Source organism: Enhydra lutris, unplaced genomic scaffold, assembly GCF_002288905.1.
Source record: "Enhydra lutris kenyoni isolate GAN:26980312 unplaced genomic scaffold, ASM228890v2 scaffoldscaffold36, whole genome shotgun sequence".
NCBI lineage: Eukaryota > Metazoa > Chordata > Mammalia > Carnivora > Mustelidae > Enhydra > Enhydra lutris.
The window spans coordinates 8,963,981-8,986,136 of NW_019154120.1; the positions used below are offsets into that span (position 1 = coordinate 8,963,981).

At 35.9% G+C, this 22,156-nt stretch overlaps 1 protein-coding gene across 1 annotated transcript in view; it reads right to left on the bottom strand.

Annotated features, from left to right (window-relative positions):
* Window positions 1-22,156, bottom strand: part of LOC111154290 (coiled-coil domain containing 102B) — a 139,410-nt gene that overhangs the window by 50,085 nt on the left and 67,169 nt on the right. The window contains exon 5 of the mRNA XM_022513795.1: window positions 2,185-2,301. Coding sequence (XP_022369503.1) covers window positions 2,185-2,301 — 117 coding nt within the window. The remainder of the gene's footprint in view (window positions 1-2,184; window positions 2,302-22,156) is intronic.

Consider the following 22,156-nt stretch of genomic DNA (forward strand, 5'->3'; position numbering starts at 1 on the left):
GTGGTTATCTGTCTTCTTTTCGAAGGAAAAAAAATAGCTTCTATACTAACTTAAAACTGAAATGAACCATATGCTCACATATATAACACACACATATACACACACAAGCTCATTGTTTCTATTTAGAACCTGTCTCAATATTTTATTTAATATTTTATTTGTTTTCTTTTGAACAAAGCTTTCCTTCTTCAATTTAATTCAACAGAATATACCCCTTAAGTGTACATAGTTAGACATAGCCAATTCATGTCTTTCATTTGCTTTCAGCTTTCAGTGCTCTATTAAGAATTTTTAAATCATAAAACCATATATCATAGTACTTGAGTGTCTTGTGGGAGATTATCTTTAGGTGGTAAAAGGTCTATATCCTAAACACAGAAACACAGTTGAGTTATATCGATATGAAACACCTAACACAAGGCCATATAATTAATAAATGAGTCTCCAAACTTTTTACTAAATCAAACTAAAAAAGAGATCCTATGTTGCTATGGCTCCCAGTGCATCTGAAAATGATGATAAAATATTACATCCTCGGCTTTTGAGGAGAGTTATAATATATAGCCAGATGCGTCTTTCTCTGTTTTTGTATCTAACTGCTAAGTAAAGCTTTTATACATGTTGTGCAAAGCTTAATCTAAGATGTTCTCAGATCTCAGGACCAAGAAAAAATGGCGCCTCTCCTGATGGTTTGATTTCTTTAAGAAAATAGCCATCACACAAACCGCCATTTTCCCTTTTGACCTAACTGGTAGAAAGAATTGTTTTCAACACATCAGCCTCTCTCATCATGGATCTCTCATATCCCTTCCCTCACCCACCACCTCTTTCTTTACATGACTCATGGAGGAGGTGGCAAGGAATGACGCTGATTCAATCAAGAAGAGCTATTTCTCCTTAACAACTTTGTGTAACTCCCCAAATCAAGGCAGGCTGCCTCCGACCAGTTTTCCCTTGCAGTGTGTGATCATTTCAAAAATCCTGTGTGATGACTTTTATTATTCTTACTTCCATTATTTCAATCAATCTGTATACTGAGACTTAGATATAAGGAGTTGACCAGAATAAAGTAATCAGTAATGGAGCTGCTTCTGGCTCCAAAATCTTTGGTTTATGCATTTTCCACTGCGCTATGTTCTTCTGATATAAAATATACTGTAGTGTGAGTTCGGTCTTTATGGACCTTTAGAAAGAAGAAAGCATCTAATACAAATCTCCTTTCTCCCACCCTATATTTCCTGAATTGTTGCTACACATTGATATCCAAGACATTCTTCCAAAATTATGATACAAAATAAGTAATTTACGATTTTCCACTTTTAGGGTACTAACACTATTTACTATGTAGTACAAATAATTCAATATCCTATCTATAGGAACAATAATCTATCTATAAGAACAATAATTCTTCCTTTAATAACATGATGGAGAAAACAGAGTTTACAATCTGTGAAAATTCTTTAGGTGGTGATGGTGGTAGACGTGTTAAAAATAAATGTTCCCGCCATTTCACTTGTCATACCTAAGAAATGAACTAATAAGAGTGAAGTTACCCTGCCTTGTCTCTCACTGTTGGCTGCCAAAAGCCATGTTAATTCCACCAGAAGCTACATGTAACACATTTGTCAATCATTGGTCCTGATGATAACCTAACATATTAGATCCAGCAGCCAACTGACCCTTTATTTTTTTATTTTTATTTTTTTTAATTTTTATTTGACAGATCACAAGTAGGCAGAGAGACAGGCAGAGAGAGAGAGAGAGAGAGGAGGAGGAGGCAGGCTCCCCGCTGAGCAGAGAGCCCGATGTGAGGCTCGATCCCAGTCCTGGGATCATGACCTGAGCCGAAGGCAGAGGCTTTAACCACTGAGCCACCCAGGCACCCCCAACTGACCCTTTAAAAAGTATTTACTCACAGTTAGAATCGTATTGCTATAGGTTGTTTTTTTCATCAAATATTTTGTCTTTATAATAGTCAGGTAATTCCAATCTAGTGATGAGTCAGTATCATCCCACAGCATTTTAAGTCCTATACAAACTGCTTATATTTATTATTTTTTATTTTTGGCAGAATCCTTCTTCATAGAGTAACCAACAATGCCTCTATTATACCCCTTAAAATAGTATATCACTTAATAACCTTCAGGTATGCTTTGGTGTTACAATCTTTATCCAATATCTTACCTCAGCTCTTAACTCAGAGATCAGTCTATCCTTGCTCTTTTGAGATTTTGATTCTTCCTTTATATCTCCTGATATTTCTTCCATTTCATTTTCATGCTGACCAGGAATAATGTTAAACTGAAAAAAAGGAAAAGTTAAAATTATAATCACATAATGCTCCAGTGTCTGGCTCCAGGATAACTCATATTAGTCTTTCATTTTGCTTTTAGTTTAGTTTTTTATTTCTTTTTATGTGGATTCCAGCAGGCTTTATCATTGCTGTGGTAATTAATGTAGTTAAACCATTTATTTCTTATATTTGAAAAATTCTTGGTTGTTAGAAAACAAATCAGCAATCTCCATAAATCCAAACTCACCAATTGAAAAAATTGGGCAAAACTTGGTTACCACACAGAATCCTGGTAACTGACCAACTGAATTCTAAAGAAATCTAATTAATACTGATCTTATAATCTTGAATATTTATAATACAGGACTCTTCATAATCCTACTTAATGTCCATTTTTTATTAAGTCCAAAGAGTATATAGATTATAATAGAGGCAAACTTGGGCAATGGGAAAAAAAAATCATCTATACAACGCTAGAACTGGTAAAAATATGTTTATAAAAGATGCCAATAAATTAGCAGGAAAACAGGATAAATAAACTATGGCATATCCAGATAATGGAATATTATTCAGCACTAAAAAGCCATGAAAAGACACAGAGAAAACTTAAATATGTATTACTAAGTGAAAGAAGCCAATCTGAAAAGGCTACTTACTGTATAACTCTAATTTTTGACACTCTGGAAAAGGCGAGACCATGGAGACAATATAAAATCAGTGCTTTTCAGGTTCTTGGGGAGGAAGGGATGCGTAAGTGGCACACAGAGATTTTCAGGGCAGTGAAACTATTTGGTATAACACTGGTGGATATATGTCATTATACATTTGTCTAAACCCAGAGAACGCACAACACCAAGAGTATACTCTAAGGTAAACTATGGACTGTGATGTGTCAATGTAGGCTCATCATTTGTAACAAGTGTATCATTCTGGTGAAGGACACTGATAACAGAAGGTTGTGCTTAAGTGCAGACAGGGAGCACAGGGGGAGTGTATGTATCTCCCACTCAATTTTGCTGTTAATCAAAAACTGCTCTAAAAAATAGTCTATAAAGAGAAACATAGGAACATGAGAAAAATCCTGGAAACACACAGTAATTTTTCCTCCTAACTGTTCTTATAGTTCTCAGCAGAAACACAAAATTTGATAAACCTACAAAATGCGTAATACATACACATATAATATTTTGTTTTGTTAACTTATATTTTTCCCTAAAATATGTAGGCAAATATTTTCAGAATTTATATAATTTGTAAGGAATCCCACAATAAATTAGAAAATAAAAGCAAACATTATACTACCTATTTATAATTAAAATGATATTACTCATAACATTATCATTGTTAATAGTAATATTGAGTATGTAATAGTCTCTAGGAACTGGACTTGATATGTATTTCCTGAGTTAAAGGTAGAGTAATCCTATGCGTTAGGTATATAGTACCATCTTTACCTTAAAGAAAAATAAGCCGTATTTTTACTAGGCTTAAGCAAGTTCCCCAAATTTGCAAAGCTAGTAACTGGAAGAGCACATTTTAAGAATGTTTTTGTCAAATTCATTACCTGAGTTCTTAATTATAAACTGGTAGCTACACCTATAATTATAAAGCTAAAAGCCGTTGTATAGTTTACTGAAAGGCAAAAGACTTACAGCTACATGCTCGAAATGAACTACAATGGTGTTAGGGTGCCGATGTGCCGAGTACAGAGAGGCTCTTTGCTCAGAGTTAGTAACATGGAGAACATGCCATGGAAAGCAAGTGTGGAACCGGATACAATGCGACAAAGTTCAAAGCCTGTCAATGTGTGTCTCACCCTACTTCATGTAAATAGACAATGTGGCATTCACCTCTGGCTAAACTAAAGTAAACTAAACTAAAAGTCACTTTGCTAAAGAAAATAATTAATTACAAGAGTAAAATCAAAGAAATCAAAGCATCAGGTTTTGGTTTTAGTTCACCAAAGTAAAACCCAATTCATTCTGGTAATTGAATGCCCTTAGTTTTACTTCTAAAATCTTGACCGTTAATTCTCAGGGAATTAGATCAATCAATAAGCTCTCTCACTGTTAACAGGACTGCAGTCAATGTTACCACTCAAAGGAGAGAAGAGGTAAGAAAATAACTTTTCATACAGTATGGGAAATCCACACCAATTATCTAAAATAATTCCATTTTCAATGGTAGTGGAAAATCAAGGATCTTTGGACATACGAAGAAACCAAGAACATGAATAAAATAGCCAAGATTTGAAATCACAATGTCTGATACGGGGAAAAAAAGGACAAAGATAAATAGTATAATTTAAGATATGAAAGAAAATGTTATTAAAAATATAATCACTGGGAAAAAATGAATTGCACTCATAAATTAAGGACAGAACAATTTCAAAATTTCAAAGAACAATAAAGGAAAAATTTTTAAATGTGTCTAGTCATCCTTTCCTTTGGAAAAATTCACTAGAAACATTAGGTTAAAGTGTTTGAAGCTCTGTTCTTGGAACTGTTCACTTGATGCATTCACTCCTTTGGGAAAGCTGATGTGCACCCACAGCACTGCACACTAATCGAAATTCTGACAATCTCCAAACGTCTAGTTCTATCTTGTAGGTCTCCTTTGAACTTCGGACCCACATGTCCAACTCCTTGTCACTTCTATAGGTATCTAAAATTTAACACATTGCAAAGACAAATTAAGAATTCCCCTAAACTTGTTTCTCTGCCAATCTCTGCCATTTCAGTTAAGTATCAACTCTATCCTTCCCTTTAATCAGACCAAGGATTTTGGATTTATTTTTAACTCCTTTCTTTCTCTGACACATCATATCCAAACCAAAATCAAAATAATTCAGCATTGCCTTCAAACTATATATAGTAAATCCAACCATTTCTCTACTTATACTACTACTGTCTTGATCAAAGGCCACCATGTTCTCTCACATCAGTTATTTTAATAGCTGCCACAATCTGCTTCTCCATGTAGCTCTGTAGTCCCTTTCCCCAAACAGCAGTCAATAAAGCATTTTCAAAGTAAATCAAATCATGTAATTCTGTGGTCAAATCTTTCCAGTGGCTTTCCAACCCATTCAGAGTATAAGTCAAAGTCCTTACCATCTGCCTGGTCCTGGATCCCCTCAGTGCTCTTCTCCTACTCCTACCTCTTATTCTATGAGTCACTCTGGCCTTCTCACTGTTCCTACACACTCCAGGCAGGAAACAGCAAAAAATAAAATACAAACAGTAAATGAAATATTGTACAGTGAAGGCACTTAAAACACTGTAACAGGGAAAAAAAAAACCCACTCTGATGGCCAGATTAATAAAACAACTATACTTTTCCCTATGAAAATTTGAGTTATTTTGATCATTTTAAAATTATACTTTGGACTCAAAATCACCTTAATTTTGCTACTTACCCTATTAAACTTCAGGTTGAGATTAATGGAGTTATAATTAAAATCTAATTAGTAGCTGAAAGGTTGAAAGCTATAGATGTGTATATGTTAAGGATTATTTTAGCAGAATTATGAATGTCATACACAAGTGATATATCACATTAACTTAAATTGAAAGTGACAGAAATAGAAGGTACCTGAGAAAGTGAATGAATCAGCATTAGAAAGCATTTTCCAAGTTCAGGTCCTTTTATTTAATAGTTAAATTTAAGTATAGTCTCTTATTTCTTTTTCTGAAATTGCATCATAATGTAATTCCAAAATTCCTCTTTAAAATTTCTCTTTTCAAATGCAGTATTTGTGAAAGGTTAAACCAGGCAACTTTTCACATCTCTGACTTCAGAAATATCTACCATAATTTGCTTCTGGAAAATTAGCAATGCTATATGTAAATATTTATTCTCCTACATTCAAATTAGCATGGAATGAAAGTCTTTTTGAAGATGATTCTGGAAAACAAAAATATTGTGTAACTTACAAATAAAAATATTTTCTTACTTATTCAGATCAAGTAGGAAAAGAAAATTTCACTTCAAAAATTGCACAAAAATATAATCTAACATACCCTGTTATTTTGATTTTGCCTCACATTTTACCCTTCAAAACAATCGAAAATGATTAGGTAGTTATTGCTTATCCCAAAGATCTGGCTTTTGTGAAATATTGTGTTCAATATTTATGTCAATGTTATTAATAATACAACAAAATTCAATCTCCTCAGACACTAAACCCATAATTTCTCCCATAACTCTCAACAAATGATCTTGCAGCTTCATTTATGGAAAAGCAGGAAAGCTATAGATAGGAAAGATCTTCAACTTCTTGTAACATAATCTACAAATTTTCAACCATCTATATGAATCTTTCCTTCTTTCCTCTTGTTAAAGAACTTAAAATAGCCTTCTCCTAGAGTCAAACACTAATCATTTCATTTGTAGTCAGGATTTGGTACCTTTGGGGTACTTGGTTAATTCATTCTACGAACTGTTCACCTGCTGGATTTTCAAGATCTCTTGGTTTCTCCCTCATCAACACTTAGTTGCCTGATAGTTTTCATTTAGGTTGTAAAGCAAAGTATGAGAGATCAAGTATAGCAGATCCTCTCCTTTTCTTTCTCTCTCTCTCTCTTTCCCACCTCTGGAAAAAACACCTCTTTTCCCGTTTTGGAGGTTTCCACTCCAGCTCTGCTTCCTCTCACTCTCAAGTGCCTTGGAAGAGTTGCTCACATTCACATTTTCCCCATGCTCCCCTTTCACTCATTCCTACATTGGCTTTTGCTACACCCATTCACAATATTTCCCAACACACAATATTCAACCTTGTCCTTAACTTGAATCCATGGCAGAATCTGATTCCTGTTAACAATGCCTTTGCTCAAGCACTCTTTTCTTCTGGCTCACGGGAGGAAAGGTTTTCTTTCTCTGCAGTTTCCCTTTCTCCGTCTGCCTTACCTGGTACTAATCCTCCAAACCGTCTTTTGTTTCATTCAGTATACCAACACGGGGGTGGGGGTGGGGGCAGGATCCCATTCACTCCCATGCTTCCATCACCATCTCATGGTTCATTGTTCACATTTCTTTCTTAAACTCATAAATTCCAAGTCCCACCAAACACTCCTACCTCAAGCTCAGTATACTCAGTTTTGAATACATGATCATTTCCCCTCAAGTTTCTCTTCCTCGTGATGTGCCTTCTTTGGTGGAAGTCAACTCCATAGATAAGGTCAGAAATCCAAAACCTCTTCTAACACCCTAGTATCCCTGTACATTTCCAACATTCACTGAATCACCAAGCATCACAATGTTTTTCATGTGTATATTTCTCAACTCTCCACATCCCCCAACCAAACTTAGGACACCTGATTGTTTCTTTCTGGATTACCAACAGACTCATAGAACTTTCCTCATCACCTATACCCCCGAAATCTTTTCTTCACACTGAAAGTTGAGTCATTTTTTCAGTGATGTAATCAAACTGATGCTGGTTAACACAATGCAATGGCTTTTCCCATTGCCCTCATGTTGATGCATACATTTATAATTTGGCTTTGGAGTAAGTATTGAGTATCAGATAGTACAGAGTCTAAGACCAAGTTTTTAGCAATTGGGTAGGTTCTGGTGGTGATACCATATTCTTACGAAAAGTGAGGAAAGGAGGAAATGTGCCCAAATAGAAAATGACCCAAATGCAGTGGACCCAGGGATAGCTAACAACAAGGTAAAGGTTCCAAATGATTTTAATAACTCTAAGTGCATGGAGAAGCCTCCAAAATTTAACATAACTGCAAAAATTTTAGCCAAAATTATTTAAACTAATCTTCACCTAATTCCCTCCCTCAATCTTAAAGAATGGTAGTAAAGAATAAAACGTTTAACTATGCTCACAGCAAATTTTCTTCTATTCTTTAAGTCAAAATAAAACTCTAAATAGTTAATCTTAGTGGTATTTAAACTGTTTTGCTCTCATGCTAATGTATCCTTTACTTTTTTTAAAGACTTGACGAAATAGTATATTGATTTAGATACAAAAATGAATTTCCTGCTGAATTTTAAATATTTTAAATAAAATGGTTGCATCATATCTTACAGAATGTTAACATCTAAAACCCACAGAACTGTAATGCTATCATCTACTCAAAAAATTGTAATAATTTTATTTCTTGAATTTTTATTTCTATTTCACCTTCCCCAGATCATCATACTGTAACATGTTTATATTTGAAAATGTTTTTACTCAATAACATGCAATAAAAATGCATATATAAAATTTGTATGTATATATTGTGGCTGTAAGGTTCTAAATGTTAAAAAGTTTCTTTGGATTGAATTATCTCTACAATTATTATGGGTACATGGTTGCTTAAAAATAAGACAAGACAGCATATATTGTGATAAGTAATTATTAAATATAAACTAATCATTTGCTGGAAATGCATTTCTTAATGAGATAGATAGATACATTTTTTCAATTAGTTTGTGTATCCATGGATGAAATTACTTATTGATAGAATGAAATAAGAATTATCATCAGTTTTCTCTATTCTTTTTTAAACGTAGGCACTGAGAAAGTTGATCACATGCTAATAGATATGGAAGATGTTTTGTTATAGCAAAGGCATTGCTTGTGTTGTTTTTTAATATCCTTCTAAATAAATGACAAAGCTACTTCTGATCTTATAACAAAATTAATTTTTTTATTATCTGTAAAGTGACAAATCCATTAGGCCCCATTCCAGTATTTTTATGAAAAAGAAATGAGAAAACCACTTGAAATGACAAAAGTTTTGTGATCCACTGATTAGCTGGTTTCTCAAAACAAATATTTCAAAATATCTCTATGTTTGGTACTTTTGCATTTTCCCCACTGGCACAATGTTCTAAAACCACACTTGGGTTGGGAGATGAGCATGACTTTCATTTGAAAAGTGGATGGAGGGTAATGTGGGAAAAGAGAACTCACTTGAAAAGTACGAACTTCTTTAGGCAAATGGATTTCTGAAGGCCGCATATGAAAGTTTGGGAATCTGAAGTTGAAATCCACATAGCTATCCCATGGGGACCTGTGGGAAGATGGTAGTGGTGCGGTGGTGGCAGTCCTTTTAGTGTATGCAAATCTCTGCATGAAAATAGGCAGAGCAATGACAATAACAAAATTAAAACCCATGGAAGCCTATAGCAAAATGAGGTGGGAAGTTTTCCCTAAAATCCTAAGATAACAGGTGTGTTAAGACAATCTACTCAGCTTGAAGAACTCCAGAATATCAGCATCTGTTTGAGAAAATTAAATGGAAGGAACAACATACCCTGAGAACAGGAGAACCTCAAACTGACAGTACACCTCCCCTGAAAATGTGTCAGGTTGATTTGAAAACAGTAGATGAAACTAAGGGAGTTTTACACATTGAGGGCAAGAGGCCCACAATGAAATCTGAAATGCAACAATCTATATCCTGTATACTCTCAAAAACCAAAACAGATAAAACTTTCTTTAAAAACACATCCTTGAGGTGTCTGGGTGGCTCAGTTGGTTAAGCATCTGATTCTTCATTTCAGCTCAGGTCATGATCTCAGGGTCATGGGATCAAACCTGCATTGGGTTCCATGCTCAGCATGGAGTCCGCTTGAGATTTTCTCTCTCTCTCTCTCTCTCTCTCTCTCTCTCTCTGCTCCTGCTCTCTTTCTCTCTCTCCCAAGTAAATAAAAAAAAATCTTTTTTTTTTAAAGATTTTATTTATTTATTTGACAGATAGAGATCACAAGCAGGCAGAGAGGCAGGCAGAGAGAGAGAGGAGGAAGCAGGCTCCCTGCTGAGCAGACAGCCCGATGCGGGGCTCGATCCCAGGACCCTGGGATCATGACCTGAGCCGAAGGCAGAGGCCTAACCCACTGAGCCACCCAGGCGCCCTAAATAAAAAAAATCTTAAAAAACAAAACAAAACACCCTGTACTAAAGTGGGAAATGATGAAAATGGAATCGATATGAAAGGAACAATGGCAATAAAGGCAGAGTGATCCAGAGAAATCAGTTAGGGAACAGAGTCAGGGAGTTTTGGAAAGGACAAGACAAGGTCATAAATTTAGGGCACTTTACACAAATACTGAGTAGTGAGCTCTAGAAAACACTTTTTCTTCCACTCTCTTTCTATGTAAGAGTGAGTAACAAAAAGGATCATGGTTGAATCATGTTATGTTAGTATAACAACAAAAGAATGAAGAAAGGAATGATGCTCTTATAAAGAAAGTATGCTATAGATAATAAGAACATTCTAGAGTATGCTATATATGTAGAATATAGAATACAGAGAGAGTATTCTAGAGTATGCTATAGATAATTCTAGAGTACGCTATAGATAAGAACATTCTAGAAATACATGCCCACTAGAGAAAAAGAAAACAAGACAAATTTTTCATTGTGACCTAAACAAAAATAATAAAATTATATATAATATGAAGGAGCAGCACACCCTAGAATTAGAGAAACTCAGAAATGTTATACTACTAGGAAAAGAATTAGAAATAAAAGAAAAAGTATTTCAGAATAAACTATAAGGAACATAAGAGCAAGTAAATGAAATAGATAATGTCTTAAGAGAGAAGGTAAAAAGAAATAAGATGCTGAAAGTCCAAAAGTAATCAAGATAAAATATTAAAAAAGATATCAGAAACTGTGACTGAGTAGAGTGACAAGGATTTAGCATATTTATAAATGTCCCATTTTTCCTCTAAAATGGCCTGAAATAGTGACCATAATTGCAGCAACATACTCATCCATGCAGACTGTGGTCTTAAAATATTTCCTATTATAAGAACCCATGACTCTTTGAAGATGAGTCATGCCATTGAGTGTATATCTTGTCATACCACAAAGTAAACTACAAAAGAGTACTATGATTTCATCAAATGTTTGCAGTTGTTAATATAAAAAATGTTCTGCTCTTTTGAATATCATAAGGATGATAAGTACAGGTACTATGGAAAATATCCAATAAGTTTAAATTCATGAATTTATAATACTACTTTAGAAACCTAATTTAATACTGGGGAATGCTAGTGATCCAGTTCATTTAAAGAAAGGGAAAGTAACCTACCCTGTATCCCAACTATGTCTAAATGAACAAAATACTGTATGGAAGGAAGTTCTTGATCTTGGGGTTGTGAGTTTGAGCACCACACTGGGTTAGAGATTACTTTAAAAAAATATATATATATATTATATATATGCACATATATATAATATAGAGATTACTTAAAATATATATACTTATAAATGTGTATATTTATATATTTAATATATATAAAATGGGTTAGAGATTACTTAAAAAATAAATATATATATATTTTTAAGTAATCTCTAACCCAGTGTGGTGCTCAAACTCACAACCCCAAGATCAAGAATTGCATGCTCCACTGATAGAGCCAGCCAGGCTGGTGCACCAGCCAGGTCTACCAGAGAGGAAGTTCTTTTTATTTAAATGATCCAGAAAGGGGTGCCTGGGTGACTCAGTTGGTTAGGCGTCCATGTCTTGAGCCCTCCCTCCTCAGCAGGGAGCCTGCTTCTCCCATTCTCTCTGCCTGCCACTCCCCCCGACTTGTGCTCGCCCTCTCTGTCTCAAAAAACTAAACAAAATCTTAAAAAAATAAAAAGTTCTAAATAATAACTTCAGAAGAAATAATACAATTAGAATATGATAAATTAAGGAGTTGATCCCATTTACATCTGTACCCCAAACCATAAGATACCTAGGAATAAACCTATCCAAAGAGGCAAAGAATCTGTACTCAGAAAACTATAAAGTACTCATGAAAGAAATTGAGGAAGACACAAAAAAATGGACAAACACCCCATGCTCATGGATTGGAAGATCAAATATTGTGAAAATGTCTATGCTACCTAAAGCAACCTACATATTTAATGCAATCCCTATCAAAATACCACTGATTTTTTCAAGGAAATGGAACAAATAATCCTAAATCTATATGGAACCCGAAAATACCCCGAATAGCCAGAGGAATGTTGAAAAAGAAAGCCAAAGTTGGTGGCATCACAATTCCAGCCTTCAAGCTCTATTACAAAGCTGTAATCATCAAGACTGTATGGTACTGGCACAAAAACAGACACAAAGATCAATAGAATGGAATACAGAGCCCAGAAATAGACCCTCAACTCTACGGTCAACTAATCTTGGACAAAGCAGGAAAGAATGTCCAATGGCAAAAAGAACATCTCTTCAACACATGGTGTTGGGAAAATTGGACAGCCACATGCAGAAGAATGAAACTGGACCATTTCCTTACACCACACACAAAAATAGACTCAAAATGGATGAAAGACCTCAGTGTGAGACAGGAATCCATCAAAATCCTTGAGAACATAGGCAGCAACGTTTTTAACCTCAGACGCAGCAGCTTCTTCCTAGAAACATCACCAAAGGTGATGTTTGAGAAGCAAACACAAAAATGAACTACCAGGACTTCACCAAGATCAAAAGCTTTTGCACAGCAAAAGAAACAGTCAACAAAACCAAAAGACAACTGACAGAATGGGAGAAGATATTTGCAAATGACATAGGAGATAAAGGGCTAGTATCCAAAATCTATAAAGAACTTATCAAATTCAACACCCAAAGAACAAATAATCCAATCAAGAAATGGGCAGGGGCACCTGGGTGGCTCAGTGGATTAAAGCCTCTGCCTTCGGCTCAGGTCATGCTCCCAGGATTCTGGGATCGAGCCCCGCATCGGGCTCTCTGCTCGGCAGGGAGCCTGCTTCCTCCTCTCTCTCTCTCTGCCTGCCTCTCTGCCTACTTGTGATCTCTATCTGTCAAATAAAATAAAATAAAAATCTAAAAAAAAAAAAAAAAGAAATGGGCAGAAGACAGGAGCAGACATTTCTGCAAAGACATCCAGGTGGCTAATAGACATATGAAAAAGTGCTCTACATCACTCAGCATCAGGGAAATAAAAAATCAAACCCACAGTGAGATACCACCTCACACTAATCAGAAAAGCTAAAATTAACAAGTCAGGAAATGATAGATGTTTGCGAGGATGTGAGAAAGGGGAACCCTCCTACACTGTTGGTGGGAATGCTAGCTGGTGCAGCCACTCTGGAAAGCAGCATGGAGGCTCCTCAGAAAGTTGAAAATAGAGCTACCCTACGTCCCAGGATTCATACTACTGTGTATTTACCCTAAAGATACAAATGTAGTGATCTGAAGGGGCATGTGTGCCCAAATGTTTATAGCAGCAATGTCCACAATAGCCAAACTATGGAAAGAACCCAGACGTCCATCAACAGATGGACGAAGATGTGGTATATATATACAATGGAATACTATGCAGCCATCAAAATAAATGAAATCTTGCCATTTACAATGACGTGGATGGAACTAGAGGGTATTTTAACTATTCTATCTTAATATCTTTTTTAAAAAAATATTTTAGAATTTTCATTGTTATAATCATATAATATCCCTTCATTGTAGCTATCTTTTTTTTTGTATACATACAGGATTTTTTTTTCTTTAAAATTTTGGGATACAATTTCAAAATATACCCTAAATCTAGTGCATGGCTCTGTTCAAGTCTGCAGCCTGATCACATTCTCTCCCCGTTTCTTTCTTTCTTTTTTCTTTTCCAACCAACTTATCTTATCAGTTCCTTTTTTAGAATCTTTTTAAATTTCATCTTTATAGTCATATTCCATTCCTTCCTTATGTTTATCCTTATTTTTGTATATATATGTTTTTCTTTCTTTAAGATTTTGGGATGTAGTTTCTTCTAACAGACCAGAATATACCCCAAATCAAGTGGGTGGCTCTGTTCTATTCTAGACGGTATTATGCCGAGTCAATCAGAGAAAAAGAAGTCAATCAGAGAAAGACAATTATCATATGATCCCTCTGATATGAGAAATTTGAGAGGCAGGGCAGGGGATTGTGGATGGTAGGGAAGGAGAAAATGAAACAAGATTGGATCGGGAGGGACACATACTATAAGAGACTCTTAATCTCACAAAATAAACTGAGGGTTGCTGGGTGGAGGGGGGAGGGAGAGAGTGGCTGGGTTATGGACAAGGGGAGGGTATGTGCTATGGTGAGTGCTGTGAAATGTGTAAGCCTGATGAGTCACAGACCTGTACCCCTGGGGCAAATAATAATTATATGTTAATAAGATAAATTTTAAAAAAGATATCCAATTAGAATGCCTAAGCTTTATTTGTGAAAATAAAATTGGTATTTCTTAGAAAATTGGAAATTTTATCACCATACATTTGATATTAGCAAATTAATGTTATTATTTTAGGTTTCAAAATGGTATTTCTATGTTTAATAATAGTCCTTACATTTTGAGATACATACAGAAATAGGCCCAGATAGAATAATCCAAGGCTGTAATGTGGATGGATTTGGTATGGTTAAAAATGATCAGCCAAGAGACAATCATTATTAAATATAGCTGATGGAAAAATTAGGGTTCATGATAGTATATTATTTGTTTTTGTATACAGTTGATATTTTCTATTATAAAAAGCTTAAAAAATAACGGTCCCCCTGCTTGTAAAATCTCTTATACCTGTGCATGAGCATACTTGGAAAGCTACCCAATTCTGGCTTATCTGAAAGTATAGGATCTGTTAATCTACAGTCTTTGTTCTGTTAGTAATTCAGGTTCAGAATCTGTATCTATTAAAGACATGATTAGATTTTCATATAGAAACCACATAATATACATGTTATAGCAGGTGACTTTTATCGTGTGTATGTGATTGTGGGGGTGTAGATGAATACGAATGGTAGTTTGTCTAAGAGTTAATCAAGTCATAAGATTAGAAATCAGGAGTATGAAAAATAACACATTTCTATTGTGTCCAGTGGAAAGTGTGCATTCTGAATACCACTGTTATACTACCTGACTTCCAGCTGCATTCAAGTGCAGGCTCGGTAGTTGCCTCAATAATCCAAGGTTATACATTTTACTGATAGCTGATTTCTGTCCACAGAATCACTCAAAGGCCAGGGGAAAGCCAATTAGAGTCTCAAAGAATAATTTATTATTCTTAACAGATTTACCCACAAGGTTATCAAAAAGGATCACACCGGTCAATGGAGGATTAATCATAACTTGCAGAGAATGTTCATCTGAGAAATTTAATTTGTATTTTGTCAAGAAGTTAACTAGTATGTATTTTAGATAAAAAAAAAACTAATAAGAATACAATAGGGTACAGTTCTTTGTGTGGATGTTTGTCAAGAGATGTTTAGACAAACTTGTTTTACCAATAGAAAGAAGTTATTTTGCACAATGACGAACAGAGAAATCATCACTTTCCTTTATTCCATGTTGAATCTAAAGATATTGCTTTTTTTCCCTCTTAACTTCTGATTTATCCAACTTCAGGTACTAAATCACAACAACAACAAAAGTTGTATTGCTTGGTCACAGACTCCCAATAAAATTTCTACCATTTTTATAAAAGAGCAACAGTAGAGTAGTCAAAAGACTACTAGAAAAACATCAGGAAGACTGTGTTCTAAATCTGGTCTGACTAAAGCTCTTCTCTGGCTTTGGACAACCAGACTTTTAGGCCTCAAATTATTCTGCTTTTCACAAAAGGAGTAAGATAAGCTAGAGTTTATTCTATATAATTTTCCAGTGTGAATATTATGTGAAAGTGAGAGATCAAAATTATATACCTTGATAAATTAGCAAAAGGAAGAATGATAAACAGGTTAGAAATTATATAAAAAAATAAAATGTTACCTAAAATAAGGTAATAACTTCTGTACTTTTTTAATCCAGAAAAGAAGAAAATATATTTAAGACAAACATTATTTTAAAACAAGTTATCATGGGGTGCCTGGGTGGCTCAGTGGGTTAAAGCCTCTGCCTTCAGCTCAGGTCATGATCCCAGGGTCCTGGGATCAAGCCCCACATTGGGCTCTCTGCTCAGCGGGAAGCCTGCTTCCCCCCACCCGCCGTCTGCCTCTCTGCCTACTTGTGATCTCTGTCTGTCAAATAAAAAATAAATCTTTAAGAAAAAATAAAAAACAAAAACAAGTTATCATGACTAACCAAAACATTCACAAAAACATATGTAAAACACATTCTAACTAAAAACTAACCGCCTTTTTCCAAAAGCCACATGTAAGGGAAACAGGATGGAAAACCATACTTCTAATATATGGTCAAAACAATAGTGACTACAGATCAGGATGGAGTAGCAGAAACCAAATCTGGCAACCTGAAACTATTAAAATAGCAAGAAAAATAGAGCAAACAACTGTTATAAAAACACTGATTATCAGGCAATTCTGGAGACATGGAAAACAAAGAAAAATAGCCCCCCACATTGCTCATTTACTGCCTGGAGGGAATGTTCAGCTCATAGATTAGGAAGGAAAAGCACGGTGGTCTCCCTGAGTTGAGGTGAAGCTGGGAATGAGGAGGGCTAAAGCTTAGTGTGGGCAAGAGTTCCAGAAGGATCCTGAGCACAGGGAAAACGCTGGAGGTCTACCAAGTACTCACCAGGGTGGTGACCTGAGCATAACTTTGAGAAAAGTTACCCCCAAAAGGATGAAAAGAAATAATCCCTACAACTGATAAAAGACCAGCAATAAGAATTCTTAATTCCAACTGCTCGAGATAAACCTCACAATTCATGGCCCATTAGGTGAAGTACTCAGAATGGTTTTGCCTCTGGACTCAGTAGGAAAAATAACCATAGACTAAATGCTACTCTGCTCCCACCTAACCAGGCTTAAAAGCTTCACGGCAAAAAAAGATAAAAATGTCTCCAAGTAACAGAACTAGGTCACAGAAAAAAAGCTCAAAAATATTTTTTTAAATATATAAATATTCACCACCCATTCAACAAGATAAAATTCCTAATAACAGGAGTCCAATCAAAAATTACATGTCATGCAAACAAATACAAACACATGACCCATAACGAGTAGCAAAATCAATCAATTGAAACTTGCTCAGAAAGAATAAAAATGATAGAATTAAAAATGACCAATAAGGCCTTAATGTTCCCCTCAGCTTGGTTAAAATCTAGACAGGTTTATTTGTGATAACATGCTCTTTAATTTTCATTTTCTTCATGTTTCTTTTGAAAACAACACCCAGCAACTATAAATTCCTTCTCAACCTCTTTGAAGTATAAACCTTCTCCCAGCCTTCTGCCAGCTTTATGACCCAGGCATGTCTTTCTCTAAGGGCTGGGAACCATCTCTTTGAAATGTACCCATGAAGGAGGTAGCACTCTTTGCCCAATATCTATGGGAGGGTAGAGACCTAACTTCCATTGTGCCATTTAGCAAACTCTGCTAACCTAATCATAGAGAAGACCATCTGAAAACTCAGGAACAATCAAGGTGCTGGATATAGCCCACTAACCAAACTTCCTCTCTCAAAACCCTCCGGTATATTTCCATTAGCTCACCACAATAGCACTACAATGGGTGCTAATTAGCAAGCTCCAAGACAACTTCAAGTGGCTGGATGTAATTGGAGTCCCTGAGAAAGGGTTGGGGACAAATATTTTTAAAATATAATGATCAAAAAGTTTCCAAATTAAAAAAAAAAAACCTAGATATACAGATTCAAGAAATTCCACAAACTCAAGGGCAAAGATATATAAAGATTATCTCAACACATATCAAAATCAAATTCAAAGCCAGTAGTGAAAAAAAAGTCTTTTTCTCCCCCATCATTTACAACTATCAAATGTCTTTTAAAAATCTTTAAAAAGGGGGTGCCTGGGTGGCTCAGTGGGTTAAAGCCTCTGCCTTCAGCTCAGGTCATGATCCCAGGGTCCTGGGATCGAGCCCCACATCGGACTCTCTGCTCAGCGGGGAGCCTGCTTCCTCCTCTCTCTCTCTGCCTGCCTCTCTGCCTACTTGTGATCTCTGTCTGTCAAATAAATAAATTAAATCTTTAAAATAAATAAATAAATAAATAAATAAATATCTTTAAAAAAAAAAGATTTATTGGAGCGAGAGGAGAGACAAGAACTAGGGTGGAGAGGGCAGAGGGAGAGAGAAACTTAAGCAGGCTCCACACTGAGTGCAAGCCTGATGCACAACTTGATCTCATGACCCTGAGATCACGACCTGAACCAAACCCAAGTGTCAGACACTTAACTGACTGGGCCCCCTAGGCTCCTGTAAAGATCTTTTTAGAAAAATGTCCAGCTTAGACACAATTGAATTACAACACTGTATAAGTTTAAGGTATACAATGTGATGATTTGATACACCTACACTGTGAAATGTTTACCACAATGTAAGTTAGTTAAGACACCCTTCACCTCATACGATTATCACGTTGCTGTTGTTATCCTTGTGAAAATCTTAAAGCTCTATTCTTTTTTTTTTTTAATTTTATTTATTTATTTGACAGAGATCACAAGTAGGCAGAGAGGCAGGCAGAGAGAGAGAGGAGGAAGCAGGCTCCCTGCTGAGCAGAGAGTCCGATGTGGGGCTCGATCCCAGGACCCTGGGACCATGACCTGAGCCAAAGGCAGAGGCTTTAACCCACTGAGCCACCCAGGCGCCCCTTAAAGCTCTATTCTTATAGCAACTTGTAAGTATGCAGCACACATTGCTAACTAGGGCCACCATTCTGCTTTCCTACCATGAATGAGAGTTCCTGTGGCTCCACATCCTGGGCTGCATTTGGTGTTGTCAGTCTTCTAGATATTGGCCATTCTCACAGGTGTGCAGTGGAATCTCATTCTTGTTTTAATTTTCATTTTCCTCATGATATAGTATGTGGAGCATCTCTCCATATGTCTATTTGCCATATGTGTATCTTCTTTAGTGAGGTGTCTACGTTCTTGGCCCATTTTTAAATCAGGTTACTTGTGTTCTTACTGTTGGGTTTTAAGAGTTCTCTGTGTATTTTGGATAATTAGACCTTTAATTTTTTTTAAAATGAGGTTTCCATAAAAAAAAAGATCAGCATAATGTTTATGTCTTTATTGAGTTGTGGCAGGAATAGTGGCTGAGGTAGCAGAATACAGAAACACATTAAAAAACCAACATAAAGTGGAAGAAGCCAGTCAAAATTCCATTTATGGGAAATGTCCAGAATTGTCAATTCTACAGTGTTCGATTGGATTAGTCATTACCTCAACCGTGGTGCTGGGAGGCCATGTCAATGGACTGAGGTTTCTTTCCGGACTGATGAAATATTTTAAACCTGATTGTGGTGATGGCAACACAAGTTTGTGAATACAGTCGCCGCTGAACTGTGCTCTAAGTGGATGAGTTGTACAGCCCGTGAATTATATCGCCATAAAGCTGTTAAAAATATGTAAAGAGCAAAGATTGCTTCATTGAAAGAATCACAGCAATTATGCCATCTCCTTTAATTTTAAATCACAAAGAACTTTTGTTAGGAGCGCTCTTAATGAAACTACCTGAAGCACAAAATGAGCTTTCACCTCTTAATTTGTCTCATTGGCATCCCTATCTGAGGAAGAATTAAAAAACCTACCCACGGGGCACCTGGGTGGCTCAGTGGGTTAAGGCCTCTGCCTTCCGCCCAGGTCATGATCCCAGGGTCCTGGGATCGAGCCCCGCGTTGGGCTTTCTGCTCAGCAGGGAGCCTGCTTCCCTTCCTCTCTCTCTGCCTGCCTCTTTGCCTACTTGTGATCTCTGTATGTCAAATAAATAAATAAAATCTTAAAAAAAAAAAAGTCTATCATGGATACATTAAAACAAAACAAAAAAAAGCCTACCCACTCCTTGCTCTGTGTATTTCATTACTTAACAATGAGATGGGGGGGTGAATTAGATACTTCCCAAACTCTGTGAATATTAAAAGAGAACTTAAACTTATGACTTAAGTCTAAAATGCATACAATGCTCTTTACTTTTTATGCAAATAAGTTACTCTTGGAAATATTCCATCTTATATAATTTTCCACCAATTTGGTGACTTGAAGGTGGTTAATGCATTCCTCCTCTCCCCTAACATATGGCATTTTTGAAATCTTCGGAGCTAGGAGCCTGACCTGTGCAAATCCTTCCCATGACCAAATAGCGGACAATCCACTTTTCTTCTTTGGGACTTAATGTCTTTTTGTATAACCAAGGCTATATGTAGAATCACCAAAAGCCATCTATACAGTTGGGGGGGGGTGTGTGGAGCCAGAACAATGGAAAATAGACCAAAAGCAAGGGGTTGGAATCCTCCTGCAACTCTCCTTTCCTTGACCTAAAACATTTACCTACCCTTATTAAGTCCATTGCAAGTGTCTTTTGACCACTTCGCACTGAGTCGGACTCAGGTAATGGAAGGTGTCTCAGCCAGCCCTGAAGGTGATTATTGTCTAGGTGAAGAGATAAAAAGCAAGCAGGCACTTGTAAAAAGTAATAAAATAACAGCAAGGACACCAGAAAAATCACACTATGCAGAAAAAAGCATCTGCTGAAATTTTGTAGGTTGAGCTAAGGAAAGCAGAGGAACATGAGTAAATTCAGGTTTTATAGAGGCTGATTTTTTTTTTTTTTAAACAAGTGGGGACAAAGCACAATTAGGAATGAAAATAAATAGTTATTTCGAATGAGGAAACAACATTCACAATATTTGGAAAGCCGACATACACTGTAATAGATCACAAAATCCTGAAAAATCATATAAAGTTCTAGGAATAACTACTGAGTAACAACTAAAAATTTTTCCTAGCCTTTTGACTGTCATCAACCTCTATTATGACAGTGACTATGTAACATCATTTTTAATAGAGAGGGTTTAGTCTTTCTTCCAGACTAGCTGGTCAGTTTTTTGTGAATTAGATTTGGACAAATAAGCTCACAAGATAACACACAAGCCTATTTGCTGTTGGGAATATTTACTTTTTGAAAATTGCGCCCCACAAACATAGGTATCCTAAAAATTATCTTTTCTATGATTTTTTCACTTAAAAGTATCGACGAAGTATGTTCCTGAGAGGAGAGAACTTCCATACTGACTAGGTATACAAGACAAACACTTCCAAAAATATATTCCACTGGATAGAGACTTTGTGTATCCTCGATTCAATTTCAACTTGGTAAGACCCCAAATATTTCTGTGGCTACTTCATGTCCAAGACAGAAGAGGACAAGAGTGTTGGGGGAAAATTCAAAGTGGAAAGAGGGAGAGATTTAAACAAGTGTGTATCAATTATCTTATTTTTGCAAATTACGTATCTTTTGCAAATATGTCTTGCTAGTATGGCTGCCGAGGTCCAGGAAGGGGTCCATGTCAGGGACATGGGACTGAAACTTCTTCAGCTTGTCTGTATAGTGGCTTTTGCAGAGAAGGAACCATGTTTGTTCTCCTCTGAAGATCTGAAAGTAGTGTATGTAGTTCAAAACACTAAATCACCAAGTAACAAGTATCTTTCTTTTAGTACAGTATTTTTTCTACAATACATAAAGAAATTACTTCTATTTCAATCTACCAGTCATTATGAAAAATAAGGAAAGTAAAGTATACATTCCATTTCATAATTTATATTACCAACTAGGAATACGTGTAACTTTTTCAGTTGCATGTATCAGATCATCAGATGGAAAGAAACCAGGACTTGCAATGAATAGATCTGGTTAAGCTGCAGGTTTTTCAGTAAAGCTGGTGTATTAGTCGGGGTTCATCAGACAGACAGACAAATAGAAGATATATGTCATCCTTATTTTGATTTATATTACATTGTAATCTTTCCGTATATTTTTAAATTTTACTTTTTCCCATAAAGATACTTATCATAAGGAACTGGCTCACATGATTTATGGAGGCTGACAAGTCCCCAATCTCTGCAGTTGGCAAGCTGATGAGACCAAGAAGAGCCAGTGGTGAAAGTTCCAGGCCAAGTTAAAGACCTAAGAACCAGAGTAGCCCTTGGTAGAGGTCCAG